The sequence below is a fragment of the Pagrus pagrus genome (assembly GCF_965226575.1).
Source record: "Pagrus pagrus genome assembly, chromosome: 7".
NCBI lineage: Eukaryota > Metazoa > Chordata > Actinopteri > Spariformes > Sparidae > Pagrus > Pagrus pagrus.
Genome location: NC_140191.1, coordinates 1,079,024 through 1,101,402, shown reverse-complemented (window position 1 = coordinate 1,101,402; position 22,379 = coordinate 1,079,024). Strand labels below are relative to the sequence as shown.

Sequence of the window (22,379 nt, the reverse complement as noted above, 5' to 3'; positions counted from 1 at the left end):
TCAAAACAAAAAAGCTATCAGAAATGATAAAGCTTGACATTGTTAGACTGTCACATCTGGATTAGTAAAGATTAACAGATCATAGGTGACCTGAAAACTGTCCTTTACATTTTCAATCTCTCTTCTTTAAAAAGATAATTATTATTATTTTACAACAACAGCTCAACTTGACAACAAACAGCAGCCTTCAGTGATTCAACAATAAGAGAGAAATTCAGTTAGTTACAAAGTTCAGTTTCCCTAATCTGTCCAGAGTGAACCCTCTTCACAAACAAATCAATAAAGGGATCTCTGAAAAAGACAACAAACCAACAAGTCCGACGCTGTCAGAGTTTCCTCTGGTACCAGTCAGCTGATCGTTTTCATCACACCAGATAAGAGTCTGGAAGTAATGCTGCAGGCTAACGCTAAGCTAGCTGCAGGCTAACGCTTAGATAGCCGCAGGCTCACACTAAGCTAACTGTGTTGTCCTTGAAGGGTTTTTTTTAGTTACGGGTTGAAAAAGGACAAAAATATTGCGAAACTTGCTGATCCTGTTTTTGATTTCAATGATCGAAACTGAAAGCTCAGTTCAATAGATTTTAGATTTAGAATCAAATGCGACAACTACGGTATAGCTATTATAAATGTGACTAAAACATACTAGACAACTGGGTTGAGTCTCAGACACAGTCCTAACATGGTCCAAGTCTCATCTCCAGGACAGGAGCCATTTTGTCACCACTATGCATCCATGCAGAAAAACATGACATCTGGAGTTCCTAAAGGCTCCATCATTGGTCGTCTTTAATTTAAGATCTGTCTCAGTTATAGAGAATTTTTATGAGTTTAAGTTTATTATTTTTTTTACTAAATAATAGTCATGATTCTCCAAATCTCATATTTGTTTAAATTTTCAATTTAAGCTTCTTTTTTTTTTCAGCACTGACCGCTCTGCCATTTATGGACTGTCACATCTGGATTGGTAAAGATCAACAGATCATTGGCTTTATGTCCTGACAACTGTCATCACATTTTCAAACTCTTCTTGAAGCTCAGTTCTGAGGCTGTTCTGTCATAAATAATAAATACAGCAACTGCCGATCAGATCAATTTCTGGCTTAAATCATACATTTCCAGTGAGTTTAAGCACCACCCACTTCTGTTTTTTCACATATGGATGCAGATAATCTAGTTGGTTGGTCAGATACAGATAGTGGTGTACTGGCTCATCTCAATCTGTTTGTGTTTTGCAGCTCTGGTGAGAGTCAATACTGGTGCAGTGCGTCTGTTACACCTGTTATTTTTGATTTACAACCTCTAGCTCTCACATGCTTTTCTGTCTTTGCAGGAGTGGACTTCTGCAGTTATCAGTATAATAAAATCAAATATATTTTGTTTTCTTTCAGGCTGCAAAGGCTGGTAAATGTCCAATTAACCAACTGTTTTTTTGGACAGCAAAAGACTCGATGACACAAATAATAAAAAATGAATGAGTGTCATGCCAAAAGCAAACAGTAATCCAGACCAATCCTTATGAGGAGGCCTACGATTGAACTTTTTTAAAGTCGACGACTGAACTTTTTTAACGTCGACAGTTCAAAGGAGGCTGCAGAGAGATCTCAGCCTGGCAAATTAAGCATTTCTGTGGAAAACTAAAGTTCCCACGCTGAACTGTCACGACAGCGAGTTCAGTTCACCCCGTTTATCCCGTTTCACAACAACTTCTTGCTCTTAATGTTGCATGCTTTGGCCGACACTTCATCGCTGCTGGCTGACCTCAAACATCACTGGAGCCAGGGCGTGTTGCATTAATCAGAGCAGAGACTCCCTGTGTTGTGTCTGCAGGCTCAAAGCATTTGAGATGCCACACAGCTTAAGATATGATGATGAAGGAACAGGAACATTTTTTTAAAATACTCAACAATTGCTGATAGTCAGCCATGTGGAGAACTGAGCCTGTAAAAACAGCATGTTTTCTGTGGCTCGCCGTTTCTCAGCCTCTTCTACATTTCTGGAGTACTTTAAAGAGTAACTGAAGCTCTTTGGTTCCAGTTTTTACAGATTTCCTGATTTTTTTTGTCATTTAGCACACAAGTACCAACAGCTGAACAGGTGGAATCATCTTGTAGGCTTGAGCGATATCCACAGTTATAATATTGACAAACTCATGAGCTAGCGTTTTTCTTAGAAAGTAAGTCCTCCATGTCCGTATGTTAAAGCTACATCAGGCCCTTTTACCTGTAGTATCCTCCGTCAGCCCACTCTCATTCCCACCTCATCAAATAACTTGCTTACAAGCTTTCTGAGGTGTATTTTAAGTGGCCGCGCCTGCAGCGGCGGGTCTCTGTGTGACCGGGTCCTTACTTTTGTGATCAACAACATCGATCTGAAGCTCAATTCTGAGGTTCTGAAATAAATAATAAATACAGCAACTTCTGATCAAAACATATCAATTTCTGTCTTCAATCCAAAACCTCCAGTGAGTTTAAAGTCCCGTCCATGGCACATACGGATACAGATACAGATCAGTTAGTTGGTTGGTCAGATACAGATAGTACTCGCTCATCTCAATCTTCTGGTACAAAGTGTTTTGCTGCTCTGGCGACACAGAATCAATACTGATGCAGTGCGTCTGTTAAACCTGTGATCACACGTGTTATAGTGCAGTGACAACACCCTGAGAGGTCGTTGAACTGGAGCACAACAGCAAGTAAGTCAAGACTTTCAGCTGGAGTTCAGGTGATCTTTGGGTTAGTTTTTAGTACATTTCTTTCCTCTGATTCTTATATTCAATGAAAAGATAAATCACTGTATATGGATGTGTCCTGAAGTCCTTTGCCTCACCTTGCCTCTGATCCTCCACAGAGATGCACACAGTTTGCAGCAGACCCTCCGTCAGCCTCTGCAGAGCCTGGTAGCTATCGATGGTTAAGAGGAAGCGCTCTGAAGGCGGGTTGGCGATGGCCTTGAGCTCTGTCAGGTTGGCTTGTCCTACCCCGATGCCAAACACTATGACTCCGTGTTTCCTCAGGTCCTTGGCAGGTGCTACAACATCATCACCAGAGTCTCCATCTGTGATGACGACGGCGATCTGAGGCACACGCTCCTTGGCTCGGCTACCCGCCTCTTCGGTGAAGTACCGCTTCACAAGGAAGTCCATGGCCTTGCCCGTAGCTGTGTTCCCTGCTCGGTAGGGAAATTCATCCAACGCAGTCAGCAGGGAATTCTTGTCCATGTGATCCTTCAGCAGGAACTCCTGGTGAGGTTCATCGCTGTACTGAGCCAAGCCGATCCGAACTTTGTCGGGGCCGATGTCGAGGCCTGTGACGGCGCTTTTGAGAAAGTCCCGGGCCGACTGAAAGTTACTGATGCCGATGCTGGAGGAGCCGTCGACCAGGAAGACGATGTCAGCCACCGTGGCTTTGGCACATTCTGGACAGGAGGAAGACAAAAGTGAGTGTGTGGAGCAACAAGCTGAGGAACCTAATAAATAAAGACAACTTTTAATGGAGACAACAAATACAGGCTAAAAAAAACATAGTATTTAGAACATAAGTATGACCCAAAGAACAATAACAGGAGTGAAATGAAACTTTTCAAAACACCTTTGAGCATCAGAGTCGCAGTAATGGTAAAGTCAACGGGAACCTACCAGCGTCTGCAGAGCTGCGGCCAACAGAGGACTGTGGTTTAAATGGTCACCTTTAGTGTGAATGTGTGGAACTGGATCAGTTTGTACCAGGTGCATGTGGGCTTGTATGCACATGGTGGACAAAATAACAGGACTTGAGACAGTTAGACTGAAAGCGCTGAATGAGCTGAAGTAACAGTGCACTGACAAATTGGAGCTTTACAAGTTGTTCTTCACTGAAAAATACAGAACTTGAGTTCAGATTGTATTGATTGGGAATACTGCCACCTACTGTATCCAAGTGTGTAGATGCTGCACTTGTTAGCCTATGTTACCCTTGACTTGTTTGTCAGTGAAAATAATTTGGTTTCATATTATTGGCTCAATTTTTTGACTCAATTAATATAAGTGTCCCTATAGAGTGGCGTAATCTGCAGTTTTAAACCCCATCAGTTAGCATGTTAGCATGTTAGCACTTCCTGTTCCCTCGTCTCAAAGTCTGAGTGTGTTGAATGTGTTTTCAGTTAAATGAGTGTAATAAGGTGTGTGGTCACCACAGGCTGAACATATTTACATGTTTTGTTCTCCAATATAAACTCCATCATTAAATGTCCCACGGTTTAATTATAAAGCTGCTCCGTGTGTTAAGAACAGTTAGCGGTTGCTAACAAGTGTCTAAATGAGACTACAGAGGTTGTCGGGGACATTAAACGTCCTCACAGCGAACACGGAGACTCAACGATATTCCAGAACCCAATTCAATAATCCCATAGGCTCTTAGTGGAGGGAACCAGGGCGATGCTGACTTTCAGGTGGCCTGAACATAATAAGTCATCCTACACCACTTAATTCGTGATTCATCCTCAGGCTGCCAGGAGCCAAACCTGGCAAGTAAACCACCAAGTGTATTTCCTGTGAGTCTAAGGCACATTCAACAATATTGGTTTCTGTAAATGCCAATCAATATCTGCAACAAGTCCCTCCACAGCTGCCCATTTTTACAGGAAACACGTAACTACGCTGAAGGAAAGAGCTCTCCACTAGCTGTTTCATGGGAACTCCGAAGCCAACAAAGACAACATATCCATAAAGTGTTCAGGAAAAGGGAAATTTGAGTTGCAATACGCTGAAATTGGGCACGCTTTATTTGATATGATTTAAACAGAGGTCAGATTGTGTCGTACATTTATTTTGTGCACCATTTCTAAATTCTCAAAATGGGTAAAGAAAGAGATTTTTCGGACAGTCAGACAACATCAGGGTGAATCTGATGGATATTTAAATTTCTGGAAAACAAAAAAACTGGCTCTATCATTACTTGAATATAAGTAATACTGAAGTCAGATCACTAAATCACCACTGACTGTGTGGTGGTATGACCCACATTACCTTGAGACAACTGCAGGAGTTGCCGTTTGACTTCCTCTACAGTTGTGCAAAGCGTCTGGACGATGCTCTGAGAAATTCCCTGCAGCGCTGCGAAGTTAGACACACTGTAGACGTGCTGAGTGTGCGGTGCATTCGCAATCACTTTCAGCTCCGCTTCATCTGCATCTTTGATACCGATTGCATACAGAACAATTCCCTTCCTCTTCAGATCCTGGGCGTGGGACTCCACGTTGTCTTGAGATTTTCCATCGGTGATCACCACAGCGATCTGCGGCACATTCTGGCGAGCCCGGCTTCCCGCCTTCTCCACAAAGTGCTCGTTCAGCATGAAGTCCAAGCCTTGGCCCGTGTGGGTGCCGCCCCCCATGTAAGGCAATCTGTTGATGTACTGGAGGATGTCCTTCTTGTTCTGATGAGTGCTGAGCAGGAACTCGGTGCGTGGAGTGGTGCTGTACTGGACCAGCCCGATGCGGACATGATCGGGCCCGACGTCGAAGCTGTTGACCAGCGTGTACAGAAACCGACGGATCTGCTCGAAGTTCTCGTTGCCGATGCTCCACGACCCGTCGACCAAGAAGACGATGTCTGCGACGGCCTCTTGAGTGCAGACTGAGGAGGAAGGTTGTGAAGTCATGGGGAGGTCACAGGGTGCTGCGAGGAAAGCTCTTACTACTCGAGCAGTTCTCGGTTCTCAGAGAGCGAGCCAGCAAGAGGTGGAAAGTGGCAGCGTGATGATTTACAGAAGGAAGTTGTGAGTAGCTTGTGTTGGGTGCAAGCCAGAAGAAAATAAAAAGAGCAGCTTGTTGCCAGGTTGTGGACAGTTTCTGGACAGAAGCGCTCTGACAGCACTTACCTTCAGGTGGATGCAAACGTGAGGAAAATGAAACAAAGCTTTGTGGCTTACAGCTGCTGATCATTTCCCTCAGACAGAATCAATGGTGCAAACAGAAGATGGACAAAGTGCTGATCTACAGAAGTGTTCAACATCAGTTCACTACCAGATCCAAACCTTTATATTCATGTGCTTTTAACAGATTCAGATCTGAGCTCCTACTTTTATGGAATATATTTTCAAGATTCAGGGTCTCCAGTGAAAATGTTGTGCTTTCATGCAAGAGAAGAGATTTTCCATCCCATGACAGACCTTCAATTAATTTCCTGAACCAAGCGTTTGTTTCTTTTGACTAATCTTAAACATAATTTATTCGCTGGGGGAGACACTTCAGGTGAAAACCAATTTCTGGTGAAAACAATGATTTTGCTTCCACAACATGTCTGCTTCCTAGAAAACTAATATGTCAATAACATGAAACAAGAACTTTGAACTTGACTTTATCCAATGCTTAGATTTGTGTCCTGGAAATGTTTTAAAGACAGCAAATTTAAATGTATCATTAATATATTTAAAGGTGCAATATGATCAACAGAAGATAAAGAAATAACACTTCTGATGTCTTTGTATCGTGTTGAAGAGCTATTCTTTAAAGTTAACATGGTAATGAGCTAGCATGTAGCCAGTTTGTACCTCAAGAGGTGAAAAACAAACAACTCTCCAGCCTGATGCTGTGAGCTCCCCTGTCCGGGCAGAGACAGCTAACACAACTGCTAGCTGCGTGGTTAACTGAGCTAACAGCTAAGAGCAGCTACAGTTAGCAGCAGCTAGCGGTTACTCTGGTGATATGCAGCCCTCTAATTGTTTGGAGTATGAATTCAACAGGTGTCCAATTCTTACATATTACACCTTTAAACATAAAATGTCACTGAGCTTCGTTTCCACCTGCAGCGTCTCCCCTTCGATCCGTCACCGTTTCACAATCTCCTCCTCTCCTGAGCCTTCACGTAGATACTTTTAAAAACATGTTGGACATAATCCAGAATTTTTTGCAGAATCATCATCAACATCAGCGTTCAGTCTGGCAGTAGGGTTGGAAAATACAGATCAGATGTTTTCTGGTGATCAAAGCAGTGTAGCCTGTGATTCTGTGCTGTTGTGAACTAATGATCCACATGCTCAGCAGCAAACACATCCGTGTGCAGGGTTAGTAACAGCGCTCTTTATGTGTTTATAATGAACAATACTGCAAAACACATCTGCTCTGTGTCGTGTGTGTGTGTGTGTGTGTGTGTGTGTGTGTGTGTGTTGGCATGTACACTGTGTGTGTGTGTGTATCTATACATGCACAGATTGTATAAATTGGTTTTGCAGATGTTAGAGTTGATGTAATGTTGAAGTGGAGGCACGTTTGCTGTGATCCTTTATGTGCTGGTATGCAGGAAGTTAAGTCATGGTCGGTGTAATCATACCCACCTGTCTTCTGAGCGGCGTTGCCATAGAAACAGGCTGCCATGATGAGGCTGAGGAGAAGACCCCGCCTCCCCTCCATGCTGGAATGGCTCTCGGGTTTCCTACAACACAAAGACGAAGAACGGCCATAAGTTAAATCTGTTTCCCATCAGGACGGCACCCCAACAGTCTCTGCACACATTACAGACAGAACAACAGGACGGCCGCCGCGACTCTGCAGCTTTGGACTTCAACACGTTTGGTTCTTCCCAAGAATAAAAACAACCAAAAACCGCTCTGACGTTTTGGGGAATGTGACTGTATTAGAGGAATTTAGCAAAAACTTTCATGTGTTCACCAAAGCATTAGCTTAACATTAGCATGTCTGGCTAATGGAGATACACCGCAGCATGTGGGGGGAGAGGAGTTACTGTAACACCTCAGTCTAGAAAATACTCCATTAAAGTGGAAAGTTCTGCTCAATTCACACGTTTTTTAATCTTTTAGAAAAAACCTCGACAACAACAGCATCGACTCTTCATCGGAGACTATGACAGTAATCCTTCAGGAGTCCTGACCCCTCATAGCATCTTCATTTCATGGATCATAAATTATAGTAGATCTAAAGGGACACGTGTTTCCCCTTAATTTACACATCAATCAAAACTTTTAGACAAATAATTTAAAAATATTTCCAGCTGCAAATGAATGCATAACACAATGTTTATCACTTTGTTTGTATTTTTGTATTTTTTAATAGGCTTTGTGCATCTAAGACGACTTTAGTGGGTAAAAAAACATTTGCAGAAACATTACAGATCTCCTGATCCAATTTCCTCCATGAAGGTCAGAACTCATCCTCTATTGATCAATACTCGAATGGAACATAATATATTAAGAGTTTTTAAAGGGGAACAACATCAGGGATATATCGATTATCAGCCTGGTCGATTATCGGGGCCAATATTCAGCATTTTTCAGATTATCAGATTGTAGTTTAAAATAAACTCATTTAAAAATGTTCTACTTTGTTTTGGTTTATGATGCAGCGTCCTCCCACACAACACTATCCGATTGGTAACACGTCACAATTTATAGCCTTCAAACTCTGAATTATCTGAATCTGTAAAGTAACTAGAAACAATTTATCATCTAAATGTAGCAGTAAAGTGCTTCCTTCTTTCTACTTGAATAAATTGTACTTTATTTAATTTAATTTAGAACAACCAGAGATCGAGTACAGCTGACGTTAAGGTTTTTGACTTTTACTGTGAATGAATATCGGTTCCAACTATCAGTTTTCAGTCTCCTTGAGTTCTTATAATCGTATCGGCCCTGAAAAAGCCGCTGACCCCTGGTACAAACCTCTTAAAATCGATCACGCATTATGAAAACCAAACTTTGAATTGATAAATTGTTAAACTGAAGGGATGGTCTCAAGGTGACATGGATGTAAATAAACTTACTCTGACAAAAATCGGACCCGCCCAATGATTTCCAAAGCTGACAGTCACGATCTGGCAGCTGTGTCACATGTGATGAATGAGGATTGTGTAACGTGTGCTTCCTCTGTAATGCCAGTGTAATTATTGTGACGCTGCCATGAGTTTATTTCCTCACAGCGACAGGAGACCATAACTGCAGCAGAGGGACTGAACTGAATAAATCATCATGTGAACGGTGCGAGGCTGCCAACCCAGTCTGCATTACAGCACAGAGAGGGAGTCACCTCATGTTTGGTCTGTGTGTGTGTGTGTGTGTGTGTGTGTGTGTGTGTGTGTGTCATTGACAGGAAAATAAAAACTTGTTATTCTATTACAACAATTTGGGAGGTATGGAGGAGGTCAGTCAGAACACAGAGGAGATATTAAACATCAGGGTTGACGGGCTGTGAAAACACGTGATACAAATACTACTACGTCTCAAACACAGAGGTGGGAAGTACTGTAACTAAGTACAATACTTACTGTATTCAAGTAGATTTGTAGGTATTGCTTTACCAACCCAAAATGAGACTTCAAACAATTAACTATCTTTGTGGTGCGTTTAGGAACAGCTGGGACAAATCCTACTGATTCTACCTTTAAAGGAGCATTATGTATCTCAGAATTTTAATATTCACAATATTAATGAAGTAATGACACAATTTTTCTCCATCAGTGAATAAACCAGCTGTTCTCAGAGGAAAATAAGGTCCCAGAACACTGTTGGAAGCTAGAGAGGTGGCAGGGTCCGCCACATATAAACACAGTACAACAGTATAAAGTGTGTTCTCCTTTAAGGCCAGTTTGTTTTTTCAGTCATGAAAACAAAAAGAGTTTGTTTATTTAGTTTGTTTAGTCAGAAAAAAAAAATCAGCCAATGAGGCTCTTTCTCTGCTTATTAACATTTCTTCAACAAAACTACAGACTGCTCCTTTAAATAAAGGTTTGAATGAAGACTCAAACACAGCTCACACATTAATCCAGCTCCAGGGTGCGACTGCGCTTGCAGCTATTTTCATTTGTCCCTGAAATTTAGCATCTCTAATAAAGAAAAAAGAAAAAATGTTGTACTTAATGTGTTCAAAAATAAATCAAAATGTTTTATTTGGTGATAAAGTCAGTCTGGAGTCCTGATTCACCACAGAAACATTCAAATAAAATGAGAATCCGTCAAAAGAAATGTGCTGACTTTAAATTTTTCAAAGAGAAAAAGATGTTTTCTTCCCCGTCACTTCATAGTGTTTTCACGCAGCAGTGCAGCTGCCACTTCCTGTTTATCTGCTTCATTCTCGTGTATGTAAAACAAACTAATAAAGGGAGATTTGCAGATATAAAAGGGGAGATCCTCCCGCAGACTCCTCACACTCAGCCATGTATCCTGCACTGGTCTGTTCAGAGACGACTGATTGGAAACAAATCCTTTCTGCATCTGACGCCACCACTGTGCCAAACCTCATAACTCATTCAATGTGCTAACGTTCCCTCTCGTCCCTTCCTGGCTTCATCTGCAGTTCCAGGGAACCCGACCGCTCCAGGAACCAAATCAATTCAAACTATTTCAGCCAAACAACAGCCAGAGGAACCGAAGCCATCCCATCCACACCAGCTGGCTCTGCTTACCGCCTAATAGTGCCATTTCCTGCCATCCGTGGCAGCAGACAGTCTGACCACATCACAGGTCGAAAGAACGACAAAGTATTTTAAACATCATGCGAGTTCACTGATGCTGCTGCTCGCCGTGTCGTCTCTCTGATGTTCGGACGCACGAGCTCCACGCTGCTTGTTACCACCTGTCGCTCGCTCACTCCCTTCCTGGACTCAGATAATCACAGAGGGATGAAGAAGAGCCGGGGAATTACATTCAAAGACAAATTACCATTTAATATATTGGTTTGTGAGAAAAACATCTGCCTTCAACTAGACACAGGGACACAGATGTTGCACGCTCACCAGCAGACTAACGTCATTTAGAGGGTCCAGAGAAAAATGATTTATGAGGCAGATACCAACACTTAGAGACATAAATCTGATGACGACGTATCAGTGATTTATAATTAGCAAATTTCAAAGGAAGTTTCCTGTTTCAGTTCACTGATATCATTTTAGACAATAAGGTTTATCATTAAACTGTGAAATATCTGCCTCTGGTACATATTTTTGTTAAAGGTATAGTCATTAATGCTAATCCAATACACTTTTGGTCAAATCGATATATATCCTCTTATGGTCCACTACTGGTTCTCACGTATAAGACGGTGGGAGGAGGAGCTGTGTGACTCTGAGGGCGAGGCCGTCGACCCGCGTCAACATCAGCGGGGCTTTTCAAAGGTGGAGAGCAGAACGGGCTGAAGAGACAGAGGCTGCTGCGTTTCTGCTCCACTCGCGGGTCATTTCAGTGTCTTAATGCTTCACAGAACCTAAAGGCCAGTATTGGTTTGTCATGTTGTAATTTTTGGGTCAGTTTCTGAGTTTCTATATGACAATGAGGTGAATCAGAATCAGTGTATTACGTCCGACTATTAACCAGACCCGAGAAGAAAACGTAGAAGTAACGCTGGCCGGAGTGGACTGTCGGCCTCCACTGTGCTGTCGACAGATATCTATATTCATCATGTGCTGTGATCTCTGATGTATTCAGTTTGTAAATTCATATGCTGTAAATCAAAATCCAGAAAATTATTCTTAAGTTTCACTGTAAACTCTTTCCACTGGGTGAACTGTTCATGCTGGAACAAACTCTACATCTCCATGCTTCAGTGTTTGTTTTCTCCTTCTTCATTCCTGACACTCTCCCACTCCTTCTCCTCTCTGCACTTCACTGAAGCTGATGTTCAGTATTTCTCTTAATGTACCATGACTCTGTTGAACTGCCGTCCTCCAGCCAGGCTGAATGGAAATATAACAGATTTGGAAGCAGATGTTTCCAGTTTTAAGCTTCCAGCACGTCTCTGCTGGTTTTGTACGAACTACTGACGAATTCAAAGCTGTAATTCTTTTTTAAGGTGCATGAGATTCTGTTTGAGGGGATTTCTTGAAAAATGAAACCTCCGTCTCCCCTTCAGGCCTCCGAGTGTGAAAGCAGCTCAGTAAAAGTGACAATAACCAGCACTGTGTTTGTGTGTGTGTGTGTGTGTGTGTGTGTGTGTGTGCACGAGGCCTTAAAGCTGTGTCACTGTGTGTATATGTATGAAAGTGTGTGCACGTCCACCCCGCCCCCACAAACATGTTTCAGGCCTGTGTTTAATCACCTGCCAAATGGCTGAGGCCCAGCGAGCGGGGGAAATGGGCTTCACTTTAATGTGAAGCATGTGAAGGTAATCAGAGCCGAGCGCTCCGGTGACGGGCTGATTGAGAGGAGGGTCGCTGCATCGTTCACTCGTCCAGATCTATTTACATGGACCTCCGCACTTCCCCACAAATGTATTTATTTGGTCAGAGTTTGAGCGGCTCCGTCCGGTTCAGCCGTATATGAAGTGTTAGATGTGAAACGACGAGGGGCCTCTTTGTTTAGAGCGTCGGTCCAAACTGAAGTCAGGCTTGCAGGACGGAGCTGTTCTCTGGAGGTCTGCATCACCTAATGATGATAACTTTATGAAAGTGACCATCCTGACGACGGGTGTCATGATTTCATAAATCTACGATTCGATTTTAACTTGATTTTCCTGCACTGACGGTTCAGGTGTTGTTGGACTATCAGATCTGGATCAGTAAAGATCAACAGAGCATTGGTTTTATGTCCTGACGCAATCTACCCGTCAAAAATAGATCATCAACCATATCGCGGCCGTAACGCACTGGTCCTGGTGGAAGTTCAAAACATACTCACCAAAAATAAAGATTACAGAGTTCAACAAAAAACTGAGGCCTTCAGTGATTCAACATTAACCATCAAAGATAGAAATTCAGTTTGTTACAAAGTTCAGTTCCTCAAATCTGTCCAGGGTGAACCCTCTTCACAAACAAATCAATAAAGGATCTCTGAAAAAGAAAACAAACCAACATGTCCGACACTGTCAGAGTTTGGTACCAGTCAGCTGATCTTCTTCATCACACAGGAGAAGAGTCTGGAAGTGATGCTGCAGGCTAACACTGAGCTAGCTGCATGCTAACACTGAGCTAGCAGCAGGCTAACACTAAGCTAGCCGTGTTGTCTTTGAAGTGTTTTGTTCTTTAGATGCTCATGTAGGCAGGTGGAGTAAGAAACACTGTCAGATTTGTGACACTGCGTCTGATTTTGATGAAGCTGAAGCTCGTTCGCTTGATTTTCTGTTCAGAATCATAATCGTGACTTTTCTAATCCTGACAGTCTGATTTCAGGGCAGCTGTGCACAGATGTGAAGATGGGCAGAGCTCTGTTTGTCCACATTCTTCACACTCCAGCCTCTGGCATTACTGCCTCACATTCTTACATGTGATGAATTGACTGATGCAGCGATCACAAAGAGATAAACTCTCCTTCATGCAGACCAGCTGCAATCAGAAGCTCATTGACTTCATGCAGTCATTGACGAGCTGTTGCAGCTGGTGAGCGAACTCCCGAAAAACGTGGTAATTAACCCGGATGGGAGACATTCTGAAGGATGTAGGAAGACACACTTCAGAAAGCTCTGTGACCGTCTCAGCCTTTGTTTTCCTAAAATATGTATATTTGTTTTCAAACCTATGCACAAGGACACGGACATGACGGATCTTTAGGATGCTCAGGGAGAAGTTTTCCTTCAGAAGTCAGGTGACCCACGACAAAAAGTCCAACTCATGAAACATGAATCACTGCACTTTCGATCCAGTGTGAGCCGCCGAGGACGCCCATCCGGATCACAACACTGTAACGTAGGTCGCACGGCGCCGCCTCTGGGTGAAAGTTCCTGTACCAAGTCTCTAATTTCTCTCCACTGTTCTGTTGAGATTCATCTGATGTGTTGTTCATGTTTTCTTCAGTAAAACTTGCTGAAGAGGGAAAATAAGAGCTTGTTAACAGGCAGTCGATTGTCCTGGCCGTCCACCACCAACACCTTCGAAAGGAATGTTTCACTTTGTTCAGCAGCTTTTCTACCATGATGGATCCCTCGGGTCAGAACTTGTTCTGAGAGGAGAGTTGATCTGTGAGGTCAGAGTAGTTCTCTGTGTGTCTGCAGTAATTATTTGTTTGGTAAATAGTTTGAATGAGGAGCTGGAAGCTAAACTAGGACACGTCTCTCCAACAGAGTGTAAACTGTCCATATTCATTTGATAACCCGTCTCCTGGTTCTGACAGATCTCTGAATTCAGAGATTAACAAAATCAGTTTTCCCTTCGATAATTGCTATGGCAACGCATTTTTGGTTGTTTTGACCATCATATTTTGGGCTCTGCTGAACACGTCACTATCATCTGTCATCTTCACTGCAGAAGGAAGCAGCTGTTTTGGATTGAGAGCAGCGGACTCTCAACCAGCCAACCTGACCGTTCGGACCGCCCCAGGGAGGAAGAGAGTCAGAATAAGAACCAGGCTAATCCAGCTCGGTTTAAAGCTGCTCCCAGCTAATGTCTGGTCACAGGAAAAGGGAAATGGGACTCTGGCTGAAAAACAACGTGTTATCAGAGACTGTTGTGCCCACAGAGACCCGTCTCCACCACAACGTCTCGGATCGGACCGTGTTCTGAGCCGACAGAGAGCAGGACGACAGCTGGACGAGGAGAGGTGGACTGTTTATAACATCGATGCTCGGGGCTCATACAGTCACACAGTGTTTCCCAGATGTCGAACTTTACCAAATTATCATCATCATCATCATCATCATCTTGTTGCTGCCCAGACCAGATTCACCTTCTTGTTCTTTCTCTTCTGTCTTCCTTCATCCTCAGTGTTGTTCGTCTGTCGAACCAGCTGAGCGTCAGTGGGTCTGTTTGATCTTTTAAACGGGTCAGCAGGTGAAGTTTTTACCCTCTCATAAACAGGACGTTACATATTTGTGGGGCTTCATTCAACATGTTTGTCAGGGTCGTGACTTAACTGTTCTTAAGTGCATTTTCCTCCTCAGTTTCAGAAACTACAGAACCAGCCAGGAAGTGTAGGAGGATCGTCCAGGTCCTGACTACACACTGACTGTAAGATCATTTATTACTGATGCTGCCACCCAAAGCTTTGTTTACTGCTCCAACAAAAACTACAGGGCTCCGTTCAGTCTTTGGGCTTTAGTCATTTTGGACTTTATCCAAGTGTTGAAAGCTGAAAACAAATGGATTCAGTGAAGATTGAAAAACTAGATTCAGATGGGAGAAAAACTTTACTCGGTCCAAATCTTCATTCCAAGAATAACAAGGTTGCCAGACGTCCGACCGCAGAGTCACACCACTGATCATTTTAAGGTAAACTGAGGGCAACCAACCATTTTTGTGGCGACCAAAACCAGCAGTTTTTCACGGGACGTCAGACCATCGCCACTGAAACACTTATTGACTATTTTAAACCTAACCAGAGCATCAGAACAGCGTCGTGACAAGAGCGGAACAGAAAATTCAACCTAAACAAAAGTATATAAAGAAACGTCCAGTTTTCATTTTATCTGTGATTATGATGAAATGTACTTAGCTAACATTTATTCTGGTGACTGTATTAGCCATTTAGCATTTATAATAATATCCAACATATTTGTGTTTTTGTTTTTCCTTCCTCTACTCTACTTTGCATTTTTCTCATGACATTCTTCAAACGAGACGAAGAAACAAAGAGAACAGTTCTTGATTAAACTGGTCGTAGCCGGCGGACATATGCATGACAAGGAATCACAAACAGATACAGAGATCAGGAGCCATGAAGGCTGGGAATCAGAGAAAGAGACGTCTGCACACGTCTGCTAGAAGAAAAATATAAATAATCAACAATCATGAAAAATACACTAAAATTTATTGCAAAGTTTTGTTGACTGTTGAATGTGACTAAGATACAAAATTAAAATCAGGTCCTCCAATTTTTATGGTTTCAAAATACTCTACCCGCCCACCACCCACATCCAAATATGTTTTATAGCATCAATCTTCCAAAAGCTGTAAGCAATAAAGACTGTGATCAGGCCAGAGGAGGAGCAGCGGAGGAGCTCAAAGTTTCAGACTGCTGCTTCAGGATTACCTTCACAGCTGGAATGATACGCTTTACTACGAGCTCTGAGCGAGGTCCCCAAAAGACCACAACAATCATGCCGTTCAAAATTTCACACACAAAAAAAACCTATAAAAGAGCCAATAACAATCGGAGCTCACAGCTGCTCTCATCAGCTGTCGGCACTGTAATCTGTTCAAGGACCCACCAAGAAGGCAGATCTGCCCCGGCTCCACAATTAGGCCCGACCCTGGACGAGGCCCAGATTCCTGCGACCTCCATTGTTAGATTCACATCTTGTGAGCACATGTTTGAACAGTCGTGTGTTTCGACTTCACGCTCGCACATCTGAGCACCTCTGATTGTATTCATGTGTCTGAAGAGGCTGAATGTTTGGAGACTTCCCTCAACATGTTGCTCCTCTCATGACTTCAGACAAATTGTGATTAAAGTTGATTCTGAATCGATCAATAACGTTTTTTTCACTTGATCCCTCATCTGAAGAGCTGAACTCTTCAGCTGTTTCACACCAACATATTCCAGGAGTGTTAGCCACATGCTGATCAAACGGTTTTCCTGGTTTGGACCTCTCAGTTCCAGTGAAAACGTCGTCTGATGTGGTGTCATTGTTCTGATTCCCTGCATAATTTATTTTACCCGTATTCCTAGTCTGTCTCTGATTGGCTCCGACTCCCGAACCCTTTCTAAACCTAACCCAGTGACAAACACTAGCCCATCAGAGGGACCACAGACACGTATTTAACTATTGGGGATTCGCAATAAGTTTGTGTCGACCGTTCACGTTCGTCTCCTTCCTGTCTCAACAGGACAGTGCCCGTGCACACAAAGCCAGCTCGATCTATGATTTCTTTTTCACAGTTTGCTGTAGAATACTTTGACTGAGCTGCACAGAGTCCTGATCTCAATCCCACCCTCCACCTTTGGGATCAACTGAAACACCGTCGTCAGCCCACACGGGTCACACTGCGCGGACTGTTCTCAAGCTCCCCATCGCTACGTGAAACGACAACATCGATCTCCGAGCCGGCAGCTTACACACTGAAACTGGCAAGTAACTCTGACTCGAGCCAGGTACGGCACGAATGTAAACAAGATGGCAGCTGGTACCTTTTCTTTGCCACAGCTCGCCTACCAAGTTCTAGAGGTGTGAATCTTCACTGGTCTCACGATTCGATTACGATTCAGCCGCCAGCTGAGGCTGGACAATCAACAATCAACACAAGCTGCAGACTCTCTATTCTGCTCCGTCTCTGTAGCGATGCAGAATCTTCCATGTTTGCATCGCAATGCATCTTACAATCGAACCTCTACCAAGTTCACCCCGACACTATCCTAGCAGGGGTACGATCACTGTATCCTGGATGGAGCACCGCCTAAGCTAACTGTTATTGGTCTACAGACATACGACCAGCCACAGCGTTCTTCCCCCCGATCCCAGAATCAGGAAAGGTGCAGCCAGAAGTTTCTCCAGCGGAGTTGTGGTCTCTTCTTATTCTTCAGTATGTCGCAGCCTAACATGAATGACAAGGTGAAGGTTCACTGATCTGACAGCAGCAGCATGGAGGTCGGTCAGAGTGCAGAAACTGTGAATAACTGATAATCAGTCTGATGTAAGTCTGCACTCAGCTGAAAACACTAACATGTGTTGGTTCTGCAGCTTTTGAAGGTCCATAAATCTCAGCTGTATGCTGCAACGTCAAACACCAAGGACACCCAGGCTCCCCCGGGGCCCCCGGATGAGGCCCCCGGTGCCTTACATTACAAAACACCAGCGCTGTGGATATTCTTCCCTCCCCTGTGATTTACAGTTGGTGATTGCACTGTTTGAAAGGCAGATGTTTGTGCTCGGGTTAATCTAAACAGAGGAACTTGTTATTTTTACATATAGAGTCCATGTTTGGAGCAGCGCTGATAGAAAACAGCCACGACTAAAAAACTAAATGTTTCTGCATCAGACGCAGCGCCGGAGCCGCAGGCGCTTCTCAGTGTGTAGATGTATAACTACTACCAAGGTATGATACTCATATGTGTAGCTGTTTGTTGCTTAGCTGGGCCCATTGCTATTGTTTAAATTACATACGTGACGTTGTGGATGATGTGTCTGCTCCGTCTGTGTGCTGGTGTTAGAATCTCAGCCCACACAGGTCGACTCTGAAAGCAACTTATTCCTGAGGTGGACGATGATCGCTATCGATGACTTTTCTGTCAGATTGCCGATAAAATAAACTAATAAAAAAATTAAAAAACTGTGGCTCTGATGCAACATCCTCTCACACAACGTCCCGCCAACGACACGATCTGATTGGTAACACGTCACAGTTAATCTATAAACACTTAAATAATCTGAATCTGCAAAGTAACTAGTTACTTTGTAAAATACATGTAGTGGAGAGGAAGTATGAAGAGACAGAGCAGCACTTCATATCATACTAAACTGTACTTAAATAACTTTTTTATAAATTTGCAAATGAATATCATTCTTCCGTCTCCTTGATTTCTACTAATCAGCATCGGCCTTGTAAATATCAGTCGACTGATATCGACACATACTTCGGGTTACTGTTGCACATGCCAGGTAACAGACGGGAATCAAGGGGAGAGTTAGAGTCACTGAAGGAATCTAATCCTTTAAATCAGTTAGAAAATACACTGATTATTCCACTTGATCATGAGCTGGTGTGCTGATCGTGTGTGCTCACAGCCAGATGGTGAAGGTTAGCTGAGCTGACGCATTAGTTAGCCGACACGTTGACATCCAGATGGACAAGTGGTCATTACAGTGAGGCTGAGAGGTGATTAGTTCAGAGACACGAATTCAAAACTGTTCACACAGGACTGCCAACATGGCTGCCAGCGCACATGAAAACCATCAGAGATCTAACCTCCATCCAGTTCAAGTGTCTGGCAGCTCTGTCCTGTTAAAATGCTGAGGCTAACCACATTAATTCAACTTTACTGCGCTTGAGCAGTTTTAAAACAGAGAAGGAATATTTATGGAGTGAAAAGAAACAGGGACGGTTTTTAAAAAGACTAGAAACTACACAGAATAACAATTATCTCCTCAAACCCCTGACAGTCTCTCCTCTAAACAGATTCAATAAATGAAATGAAGCAGTGGACTGTTCGACCTCTCGTTAGCTTGTTCTCTCTGCAACATTATCTGCTCACTCAGCCGTGCAGACGAAGAAACCGGAGCTCCGCTGATTGAGAATACTTGTGGTTTCTCAGAGTTAGCAGCGAGCACCTCCGGGGTTTCAGTAAAATAATGTTCGTCTCCACAGACAACTAGTGAAATATTTAATGGTCTGCTGTTAATGCAGCGCAGGCTGAAGGTGGACAAACCCTCTGGATACAGTAAGAGCAGAGAGGAGTGGCAGAAACACCAGCAGGGTGTCAACATATCTGAGTCTGTTTAGAAAAGTGTCGCTGCTCGATCCAGACTCCCATCACACTGAGAGTCTGTTTCATTTTGTTTCCAGTGTCAAGATGATTCAAGTTCAGAGAGCAGCACAATGTTAGCACCTACAAGAAAAACACATCCGCACTGTTTAACGCTCATTCTCCACACACACACTAAGTGTTTTAATTACAGGACGTCACACGTCTGAGGACTCTCACTTCAGGTCTCAGTGGTTCAATGCATTAAATGCAGATGCATCTTTCAAAGACCTGATCCAAAATGCGTTGGAGGAGTCAGTGTCTTATTTGCTGCTTTCTGTTTCCTATTAGAGGTGTTGAAATGTCTGGATTCAAAGATGCATCGTGGTGCCGACGTGGAAGATTCTGCATCGATGCAGAGACAGAACATGATCAGGAGTTTGCAGCCTAAGCGATTGTTGATTTTCTGGTCTTGGCTGTTCAATAATGTTGTAAAGTCACGTTGCAGCGCTGCTCCCTTGCATTGAACTGTGGGTGGACATTAGGCCAAGATGACTTTAATTGGGCGGTGTGGTGGAGGGAAAAAGAAATAAAGCACCCAGACTTTTAAAAGCAGACATTTTCGGATTTTATGAACCTGCTGTAAAGCACAAACTGGACAAGACATCAATGTGTGTAAAATCAGCCTATAAAGCAAATTAAACACTTTAAGAATACAATAAGTTTGAGGTGCCACGTTAGCTGTTTTTACCTGAAGTGAACGTTTGCAGGCATAAAATTACAGCAAGCCCAAGAAATCAGGTATGAATGGAGGGAACACAGTCAACTTTACCATCGAGAGACGTGTGCAGCTGAGTCATGACTGTGCTGTCTTACAGCTGCTGACAACAACATGTTTGTAGATTAAAACACGTGTGATGGACGGCATACAGAAGTTTTGTTTTTGTGTGTGAAGTACTGAGGTGGTCACACAGATACTGGTATTGGTTTTATATTGTCGACCGTCTGATTTTAAAGGACTTTCTAAATAAAAAGAGTTCTGGCTGAGGATGACACACATCAAGAATGGTTGGCAGGTGAATGGTAATCGGATCAAATCATGAAGGCGGTGCAGATTCACACCTCACAGTGAGCTGAATGACTTTCAGTTTTGGACTGTTGGAGATTCATTTTAAGGTTAATTGTGAACAATAAAATAACTGACATGCAGCCCTAAATTAAACTGAAACCTGCTGCAAGGTGATAAAACTATAGATTATCAACTGAAACTACGCCTTGCGAAAAACATTTATTCTAATTGCAGGAAACTTTTTGGATTTCTGGGTTTTAATCAGCTCAGGCCACTTTTGTAGAAGACATCATGAAGTACCTCCGTCTGCTTTTTCACTGGTTGCATTTATTTAAAAAAAAAAATCAACACACAGTCTGATTAAATGATTACACACTCTGAACACTGATTAATATTCAGATTTGATCCTCTGTGGCCTCTCTAGACAACTGCAGGGTCAACAAGTTGATTAGAGGACAAAAAAGTCTTTCCATTGCACAAAATGATGTTTATTTTTCCAAAGTTCTCCTTTTTGTGGAAACCCCCCCCCCCCTCTGCAATTTTCACCACTTCAGGCCTTAATCAGAATCAGAAATACTTCATTTGCTCCCAGTGGTGGAAACTGCATAATGCAAAAGAGAAGTTGTGCTGTAGGCCTGAACTGTTTTGTCCTGCTCACGGTCTCATGTGACCCTACAGTATGTCTATGAAGTGGGTCAAAGAACCAGTTATGTTCTGATCCCTCCTCATGATGATGATAATGTGAAATTCTGTCAGAATCAACCTCAAGCGCCGTTTGATTTGTTTAGTCTGGATTCAGTCAGTTTGAACACTGTGAACCTGATAATAAAAACAGGAATGTGGTCCTTGACGTGCAAAAGATTGTTTTTTTTGTCCCATTCATTTGATTTGGTGCCATTCTGACTGTATGTTGTTGATCTGCAGCTTTTTTTTTCTGTTCGGTGATTTCTGGGTCAAGTCTGAAGAAAATGAAGAACAGGAGCGCTGCCGAGCGAACACGAAAGAGGAAAATTTAGGATAAATGTAGAAACTTTTCCCTACAATAGAGTGATGAGAAATAGCTGATCCCAGATCCCAAACTGATTTGAAAAGACGTTTTTTACACCCTTTACGTGCGGGTCGAGCTCGTGCACCCACTTCTGATGGGGTAGAGAAGGTTCGTGTGGGCGAGCTGTGTGGAGACATTTGATGTTTTTTTTGGTTGTTTTTCCGTTTTAAAACAATGAGGGGGGGGGGATACTTCTTTAAAATAATTGAGACTCTTAAGTCAGATTGTATCTGCAGGAAATTCCTCATCAAGGATTTCCTCAACAGATCAAGAAAGCAGAAACATCCTGGAGAAAGTCAGAGCTAATTTTGTAATTATGGCCGCGGCTCGAACCAAACAGCTCTCTGCTGAACCACAAATCCACACACTTTCCATGAAAAACCTCTGACTAAAGCTTTGCGTTGTGTTGAGAGACCACCAACATCAGCTTCAGTTACAAATTGGATTCCACTGTAAGCGTTAAAAAACCACAAAACTCATCACAGAGGCCATAACACGAGGAGGTTAGATCCTCCCAGGACAGATTAAAGCACAGGAGAACAAGAAAAGTAATATCCAAGTGCCTGAAGTGACACTTTCATCAAACACAGGAGGTTTTATGGCTGATTTCAAGTGTCAGATGCATGTTTTGTTATACAGCGAAAGCCTGTTGTGGTGATGAATTTGCCAAGCAATAACTGCACTGAGCCCCGGAGTTGGAGAGAGAAACCAAACATCTGTCACTGGGTTCAGGCCTCAGCGGTGGATGAGTGTCCCACAGCTGTGAGTGTCAGAGTGTTAGTGATGGACGGAGGCGATAATGTGATACCTGGCACAGATTCACTTCAGCAAGACTCCCCAACAGTCTGAAGATCCTGGAGGAGAGAAGAAGAACGACGCCATGAAGCACAGAGAGCTCAACACACTCACACTAACACTACTGTACCAGCACTGTAAATATTAATCCTGCTGCGTCTGAGCTATTAACATAACTACTGTGCTGCTTTTACTCCTCCTGTAACTGATACTACCATCA

At 43.0% G+C, this 22,379-nt stretch overlaps 1 protein-coding gene across 9 annotated transcripts in view; it reads right to left on the bottom strand.

The window, feature by feature from the left end:
• LOC311260236 (collagen alpha-6(VI) chain-like) overlaps positions 1-22,379 on the bottom strand; it is a 72,256-nt gene that overhangs the window by 32,714 nt on the left and 17,163 nt on the right. For 5 of the 9 annotated variants that reach the window (XM_084357825.1, XM_084357823.1, XM_084357829.1 and 2 more), the window contains 4 exons: positions 22,173-22,218; positions 7,311-7,408; positions 5,003-5,611; positions 2,827-3,414 (listed from right to left, as the gene is read on the bottom strand). In XM_084357825.1, the coding sequence (XP_084213951.1) occupies positions 2,827-3,414; positions 5,003-5,611; positions 7,311-7,386 (1,273 nt within the window). In that variant the 5' untranslated portion in view covers positions 7,387-7,408; positions 22,173-22,218. The remainder of the gene's footprint in view (positions 1-2,826; positions 3,415-5,002; positions 5,612-7,310; positions 7,409-22,172; positions 22,219-22,379) is intronic. The other 4 variants (XM_084357826.1, XM_084357828.1, XM_084357830.1 and 1 more) reach the window with 3 other exon arrangements.